This window comes from Nanorana parkeri, unplaced genomic scaffold (genome assembly GCF_000935625.1).
Source record: "Nanorana parkeri isolate BGI_ZX_2015 unplaced genomic scaffold, ASM93562v1 scaffold238, whole genome shotgun sequence".
Taxonomy (NCBI): Eukaryota; Metazoa; Chordata; class Amphibia; order Anura; family Dicroglossidae; genus Nanorana; species Nanorana parkeri.
In genome coordinates, this window is record NW_017306506.1 from 187,237 (window position 1) to 195,591 (window position 8,355).

Here is an 8,355-nt window from a genome sequence, read left to right on the forward strand (position 1 = left end):
CCCCCCCGGACGGACCCGTCGCTCCGTGGACAGCCGCTCCCCCGGGCTTACAGACTCACTGCAAAACAACGGCGACGCAAAACAATCCACTCCAGGCCGACGTCCGCGTCATCGCATCCAGGTCTGTAACCCTCGCAGTGCCGCCCTCAGCGAATCTGCCGCTCCAGGCAAACGCCTTGTTTGCCTCGTGGCAGATACGCCCCTGAGTGGAGGTGTGCTCTCATAAGCTGCAAGGAATTGTAGGACTCCTGTATCGGAATTGTAGGAAGCCTCTGTATCATAACAGTTAAAGAAGAAGTAGTGGGAGAGTAAAATATACTCTTCCCAATGGGTTGAGTCAGTGGGTGACAACTAGGGTTGTACAGATACCAAGTACAGTACTCGGTACAAGTATGAGTACATGTACCGATACTTTTGAGCTCCAAGACTAGACTAGAGAAAATTTCAAAAATTAGTAGGCAGCTGTCATTTGTAAGGAGCACACGGAGCGCCTGGGATTTGTACATCTCTGTTTTAATGTGTGATTTTGTTTTTATAAATATAAATAAAGGGATGCACAGATACCAGTTTTGTGAGTACGAGTACTGGTACTTGCTGAGTACTTACAAGTACGAGTACTGATACATTTTTGTTTATTGTCATGTTACAGTTTTTCTAAAACAATACAGACTAATTATTTCAGGGCAGTGGTGGAGTGCCAGAGCCAGGTCCCAGCTGCAACCGCTGCAACCCGGGTAGTTCTCATGAAAATGCCAAGTATCTGCATTGGTACTCGAAAAGTATCTGTGCATCCCTAGTGACAACGCAGCTGTCACACACCGGCTCTAAAGATCGAGAGCTGAGCAATCACAAACTGCTGATCACTCAGCTCACGACTTCTCCCTGCAGACAGTGATTCCCACCTCACCTTTCTGTTACTCCAGTGCTCAATGGACGGACAGACAGGGGAAGGGGCGGGCACAGCCGGCTCTGGCTCTAGAGCTTGCTCTGGGCACAGCTGGCTGACTCTGACAATCAGGCAGCAGGGTAAATCCCAACAATATTGTCAGCATCCATCCTGGCTGCAGAACGGCTCTGCACTGTCAGCATATGTTAGACAGTAGCCTGCTAGATGCTGAGTTTGGGTCATGAGAGTACTGTTGGAACTTCTTGCACAGTCTCACAGAGAAATGCAAGCACACAGTCAGATATGCATGCTGCACATGGCTTGGAAAACAGGAAGGAAGCCACAGCTTTATTCTCTACCTTATTCAATACAACAGAGTATATACCATAGATATAACAGAACTTATCAACACTGCCATCTACTGACCAAAAATGTATACTGCAGGAGTTGTTGTAATAGTTACATAGTATTTGAGGTTGAATAAAGACACAGGTCCATCAAGTTCAACCTATTTTGTGTATGTTTGTGATTCTGCATGTGTACTAGTCCCCATGTGATCTTATTTTTAATAGTACCTGTACCTCTGTATGTTCCGGTCTCTGAGGAAATTCTCCAAATGTATTTTGAATGATTCAACACTCTACACTGATACCACTGCTTGTGGAAGAGAGTTCCAGACCCTAACTGCTCTAATTGAAAAGAAGCCCCTATGCCCCTTGTGCTTAAATCTTTTCTCCACCAGTTTTAGGTGGTGACCTCTAGTCCTTGTTATGGAGTTTACCATAAAACGTTTGTTGCTGATGTTGCTATCACCATTGAACATCTTGTACATCAAAATCATGTCCCCCCTTAATCTCCTCACTTCCAGCGTGAACATGTTTAAGTTTAGTAATCTTGTCTCATAGCTTTGGTCCTCCATCCCCTTAATTAGTTTAGTTGCGCTTCTCTGGACTCTCTCCAGCTCCGGGACATCCTTCCTGTGTATTGGTGACCAAAACTGGACCGCATACTCCAGATGAGGCCGAACTAGTGATCTATAAAGTGGCAAAATTATTGCTTTGTCCCTACAGTACATTCCCTTTTTAATACAAGACAGTACTCTGCTCGCTTTGTTTACCGCAGCCTGGCACTGCAAGCTATTATTCAATCTGCGGCCTACAATGACCCCCTTTTCCATCTCTGACTTCCCTAGTGGAGTTCCCATTAATGTGTATTCTGCTTGTCTATTTTTAACCCCAAAGTGCATTACTTTACATTTATCGACATTCAACCTCATCTGCCATATTGTTGCCCACCCCCCTATTTTATCCAAGTCCTAGATACAATAATGTGTATTCTAACAAGTCCATTAGTAAATCTGCTCCGGTGACACATGAGAAGTAAAGCCAAAAAAAAAAAGGTGGGCGTAATAAACATTACTTATGGAGTTCAATGAATAACACATAGAATGTTATATTAAGCATTACCTTATAAGAGAGTGTCAGAAAACTGTGAAGGGCGTCTAGATTCTCAATAAATTCCATTAGATTTCCCCCCAATGTTCTCAACATTCTGTCATATCCAGACTTCTTACAAAAGGAAAAGAAATACTGTCCAAACAGCTTTAAAACTTCTTCCTCTGATACTTCTGAAAATATAATGATACATTTATACTGTTGAACGGTACGGTACAGAGCTAAAGTGTGTCTAAAGCCAAAACTCCTTGGTAAGGTTTTAATTGCTGTCTCTGTCCTTGCTGGAAAGATTCACACTTTCTATTTGTCCCGGTGACCATTATTACTATGGCAAAAAGTGATGAGAAATCCAAAATTTATAGTTGTCACTGGGACACAAAAAGAGGGGAAATCTTCTACAGCTGTCCAGGATGAGTTTCCCCTCACTTTGGAGAGAATTCAATAAAAGTTAATCTCCCCAATGGAACACATACAGTAATAGTTTTACTATTGTACTTTAATTTTCATTTTTATATGGCAATGGCAAATTATTCCATTACATCTGCCCTCAGCATCTGGTGATAGATTGACTGGTTTCAGGTCAATCAGCCTGGAGATGTTGTGTGTGGGGGCTACAAGAGTGGAAAGAGAACTAGGTGAATCAGAGACAGGGAAGTAACATGAGAAAGAAAAAGGAAGTGCATCAAATTAGGGATAGATTAGGTAAAAGTGGGCAGGAGGAGCATATCAATATCGGAGAAAGTGAATCAAGAAATGGAAGGTAGGAGTATTGGAAAATATGGAAGAAACACCGGAAGGGCAGGACAGGTAGGGATCACCGGCAAGAGGAGGTGGTAAGGGGTGGATAGTGTAAGGAAGTTTACACTTTAAACCTTGCACATGGAGTAAACATCAAGGCTTTAGTTTTTTTGTGGTGATAAAACAAGTTAAATCAAAGCTGTATTCCAAAATAACAATAACAGAGCACTTACTAAGCATATTGGAAGCTTCTTTAACCATTCGTATTGTAATTACATCGTCATAAACTTCATAAGTCATAAATGTATCCTGAACACCAGCTAAACTTCTGCAAAACAAATATACATCTATTCAGCTTTAGCATTGGCCAGATATACATTAATGCAGTGTTATACACAAGAACACTAATTTACTGTATATATTAGGGAGTCCACCTTGGGCAGAACTAATCAGGGGTTAATTTGGGAGGGAAGGTACTTACCCTTTAGACCTGCCTATTAAAGTTCCCAGAGAGAAGAGACTTGGAACAAAGAGAAAGAGGCTCTCTATAGCTGCATGGAAGCAGGAGGGCCATGCTGACAGCCAGCTTAAAGTGTATGCTACCCCTAAATTTAAAAGTCCATATATGTGCCTGTGTTTGCATGTAGCTTTGTGTACATGTAGCTTCTACTGTATTGATTGACAGCGGCTCCCAGCAGGAGCCTCGCTGTCAAACTGCAGCTGTTCGTAGTGAGAATACAGATGTGGAAATGTACTTCTCCACTGTGTGTAATGTCATAAACAGCCCGTCCTCTTACTATCGACATGCCCCACATGAAGAGGAAGTGAACTGAGGCCATGCGGTCATGGGACTTCTGGATAAAACATAAAAAAAGATAGAGAAACATTCTTTTTCTAATTTTTCTTAAAAGTACATGCAATTATAAAACGCTGCTTGCTCTGTTTTAAATGCCTTGTATAGTAGTATACTCTGCAGGACACTCTAGTAAGTAGCTGCAAAGGATGGGTGTAGTTGAGATAGCCAAAACAGACATTATAGGTAATCATGGGATCACCCAGCCTCACTTACATATCTGTCACATTGCTCAGAGAAACTACTAGTATGTTGCTGTAATCAATCAAGCACTATCATTCTTCCGAACTACAGTAATCAAAGAGACTCATGACTCCATATCTGATTCTAAATTATTTCGAGGGACACTTTGCTGCTGAGATGGTGACTCTTATTTAATATCGTCTCATTCTTCCATGATGTCGTGCTACTTTAAATATAGCTCTTTACTTAGTAGGGAGACACAGGCATCCAGGCCCGGATTACCCACAAGGCCACCGAGGCCTTGTGGGAAAGGCAGTAAGGGGGGTTGGCGGCTGGGGCGTATTGTGGAACCTGGCCTTGGGGCGGCAGGGGGAGTAAATCCGGCCCTGCAGGCATCCAACACACATGGAAGTGTTGGATTTTGAAGACTCTGTCAGCACCCCCAACTCAGCAAGATAACAACAGATGGATTCACCAATGAGGCCAATGGTGATTAATAATAATACTTTTCACAGATGATGCGCTCATCCGTCCACGCATCTCACCCTGTAATGGCTTACAACTAAAGGTTCTATTTAAACTATGTTTTAGAACTAGAGATTTAAACATCATTCAATTATATCCTCCCACATTTCTATGTTTATCACCAGTATGTCTTACTGAGGAGTTGTGGCTCTCAATGATCCTATGTTCATTTAAGTTTATTACTTATCCAGATGTCATCTATTTCCTATTCAGCTATCTGGTTCTCTGTCCATTTAATATGTACACTTTCTGTTTTCATTAAGTTCCACCAGTCCTCAGATAAAAATAATCAGTGCTCCCTAATACCACCCCAACATGAGTCAGCACCAAAGTGCCTTCATCAGGGAGATGCATATTATAAGTGCATTTGTGCAACATTTCAGAAAGAATACATGTAATACCCCCCGCCCCCCAGGAAAATCCACCTTCTTTATTTGTGCTGGTGACTACTGTCACCCGGACTTAAAGTAAGAGAAAATGCTAAATTTTGAGTTGTCATGTGGACAAGAATAGAGGATATACCTTACAATGTGGACCCGCGAATCTAGTGAGAACTGTATAAAAAGGGAATTTATCTCACTTCATATTTTCTCTCACCTTTTGCATCTCTAAAACAGGAAGTGAAGGGAAAGCACCTCAACACGATGCACACAGCAAAAAATAAACTGACAGGAGTTTTAATCCTTCACTACTTTATCTAGAAAAAATGGCTATGCATACACTTTAATTATTCACTGGTCTGATCAAATACAGAATGCAATATATGCAAAATTTCCTATATTCCTGGTCAAAAAAAATTAAGGGAATTACATGCATGCCTAATACGTTTGGACATTTGTATACTCTAAATCATTTCAATTTCTATTTAAACATAGTTTGAGTCCTTTAAAATATGTATGCCTATTAAATTAAGAAAATAAATACTTCAGGAAATAATGAAGCATCATTGAATGGAAGGACCATTTTCATAGAGAAAGAAACACTTTATGTATGCACTTGACAATCGTATTCTACAGAAAAAAAAAAACAGTTTAAAATAAATATGTAGAAAATTGTAGTGCATTCTGACATAGCATACAATATTTTATATTTAAAATTAAAACTTAGTATTTACTTATTTCAGTTATTTTTTTTAAACACTTAAAAATGTTTTTGTAAAGTATTGGCAATTTAAAGCAATGTTGTACCTTATACACTAGTATTATTTTCACTGTTTTTAATTATTATCTGCAACAATGTGATGCCGATAACAAATGACAAATTAAGAAAATATATCTAAAAGAAAGAGAATATAACAAAACTGCCCACCGGTTAAAATGTCAAACGAATATGTGCCTTTAGTGTTTCTACTTACTTTAATTTTTGCCAGATTTCATCCCCAAATGTTTCCAATACTAGCGATTTTAAACAAGTATTAATGAATCCATACTACAAATGGCACAGAGAAACATTATTTAAATTAGCTAATGCACTTAAATCCATGAGACATTTTCATATATAATAAAGTGCAAAAAAAGAACTTAACTTTCATTCTGAATTTTTAAACAAATAGTGCGAAATATATTCAATAAATATTTGAATTAACAGGACAAAATTATTATTCACTGCATATGGTTTCCTATGAAAATATATCTAAAATGGTTTACTTACCATGGTTGAGCTGAGAATAGCAGTGGCTGTGTTCTCTCCAGGTGACTCGTTAGTGAACTGTCGAAATATATTTCGCTCTTTCACCCTTGGTGCTGTTTTGACTTTGCCAATAATTATAATATGCAGATTACATACAGTCACTGTTCATTTAACAAACCTATTTGGGGGAGTGGGAATAGAGGCATGGCAACAATGACAAATATTGGATTTCAAGCTGGTATAACTAGGGACAAATGACTGTGCTGTTTATAGTATGTAAAAATTCAAAACCATCAAATCTTTCAAAACAGCTTAACAGAAATCCATGATCCAGGAATCAATGGAGTGGGGTGCATCAGATACATTTTCCTTTCATGTCCCCAATACTCTAATCTGCAGATCTAACCCCAGGTAATATCCAGATCCCAATAGCCAGTGCCTTGATTGCGAACTACAAGGAATCACTCCCTAAGGCCTGGTTCACACCTGGGCATTTTACAGCGCGTTTCTACGCGCTGTAAAACACTCAACATGTGAAAAACAATAATTGGCTATGGGCATGGCTCCCACCTGGGTGTATTTCAGCGCGTAGGAGCGCGCTGCAAAACGCCCTACGCCCAAAGAAGTACAGGAGATTCTTTGGGGAGTATTTTCCACGCGTATCCATTAGGATACAGCCGGATAGCCCTCGTAAAAAGTGCGTTTCTTTTACCGCAAACTGCGATAAAAATGCGCGACATGAAACGCACGACAAATGTGCATATTCCGTACACCCAGGTGTGAACCCAGCCTAAAGGTGCCCACACACCTTGCGATAATCGTGGGAAATCCCGTGATCGTACGATTGTCGGCGGGTGTGTGGCATGTTCGCAAGATAAAAGCCGCACGGGCCGGTGTGCGCAAGCGCACACTGTCCGCTTAGCATTACAGTCATCGGAAACCCGCCCCTCAGCGGGGTGGGCTTGCGATCATCGCAAGTACGATCTGCCTGTCCAAGATAGGCAGATCGTACGTTTTTTTAATTACCTTACAAACTTTTGTCTTGCGATGGTTGTAAGGTGTGTGCCCAGCTTAAAGGTGCCCATACACCTTACGACCATCGCAAGACTTTTGTCTTGCGATGGTCGTACGCTTATTGAAAGCTTGTACGATCTGCCCACCTTGGACGGGCAGATCGTACTTGCGATCATCGAAAGCCCGCCCCGCTGAGGGGCGGGCTTCCGATGACCGCAATGCAGAACGGGCAGTGTGCGCGTGCGCACACCGGCCCGTTCCGCAGCTATCGGGCGAGCAGGCTAGAAACCCGCCGAGAATCGTACGATTCTCGGCGGGTTTTCGAACATGTTGGCTCGACAAAAGACGTGCGACCGTACAGTAGAAACGGTCGCACGTCTTAGTTCACACTGCTCGATTCTCGTACGATCGCGGGATTTCGCCCGATTCTCGTACGAGAATCGAGCAGTGTATGGGCACCTTAAGAGGGATATATAAGATCCTCTAACAACCAAGGATGTTAAGGCTCTGGCCGCAGGTCCTGGAAGTTACCAATATATTCAGATCAGACAAGTGAGGACAAGAATATAATCATAAATTCATTCTATTTATACAAATGTAAAAATATAAAAAGAAACTTGTAGCACCTCCAAAATTCACAGCAGACTCTTATACAAGATAGGGGTCTGGTATGGATTCTAAAGGGTGAACCTTACACAAAAACACAGTCCCCTTTCAAATCAGATGCTCCCCTTCACATCAAAGTCTCCCTTTCACATCAGAGTCCCCCTTCATATTAGGAGCCCCCTTTCTATCTCATCAAAGCCCCCTGTCTCCCACTAGGTGCCCCCTAAACATCAGAGCCCCTTCCTTTTACATTAGAGTCCCCCCTCACCCACTAGGAGTCCCCCCTTCACATCAGAGACCCCTTTTTTCACATCAGTCCCCTTCATCGCTCTCCTTCACATCAGAATTCTGTCTGCACCATGGAAAGACATGGCACTGTGTGAAAATTTTGAGGAACCCCTGAGGAAAGCAAGCAGAAGGCACCCGAGGGTGCCATGGCACCCTGGTTGAGAAAGACTTGTCTAGAC

At 41.7% G+C, this 8,355-nt stretch overlaps 1 protein-coding gene across 1 annotated transcript in view; it reads right to left on the reverse strand.

Annotated features, from left to right (window-relative positions):
* LOC108787012 (guanylate cyclase soluble subunit beta-2-like) overlaps positions 1-8,355 on the reverse strand; it is a 44,038-nt gene that overhangs the window by 23,673 nt on the left and 12,010 nt on the right. The window contains exons 2-4 of the mRNA XM_018556442.1: positions 5,994-6,067; positions 3,312-3,406; positions 2,353-2,513 (exon numbers count right to left, since the gene is read on the reverse strand). Of these exons, the coding sequence (XP_018411944.1) occupies positions 2,353-2,513; positions 3,312-3,406; positions 5,994-6,067 (330 nt within the window). The remainder of the gene's footprint in view (positions 1-2,352; positions 2,514-3,311; positions 3,407-5,993; positions 6,068-8,355) is intronic.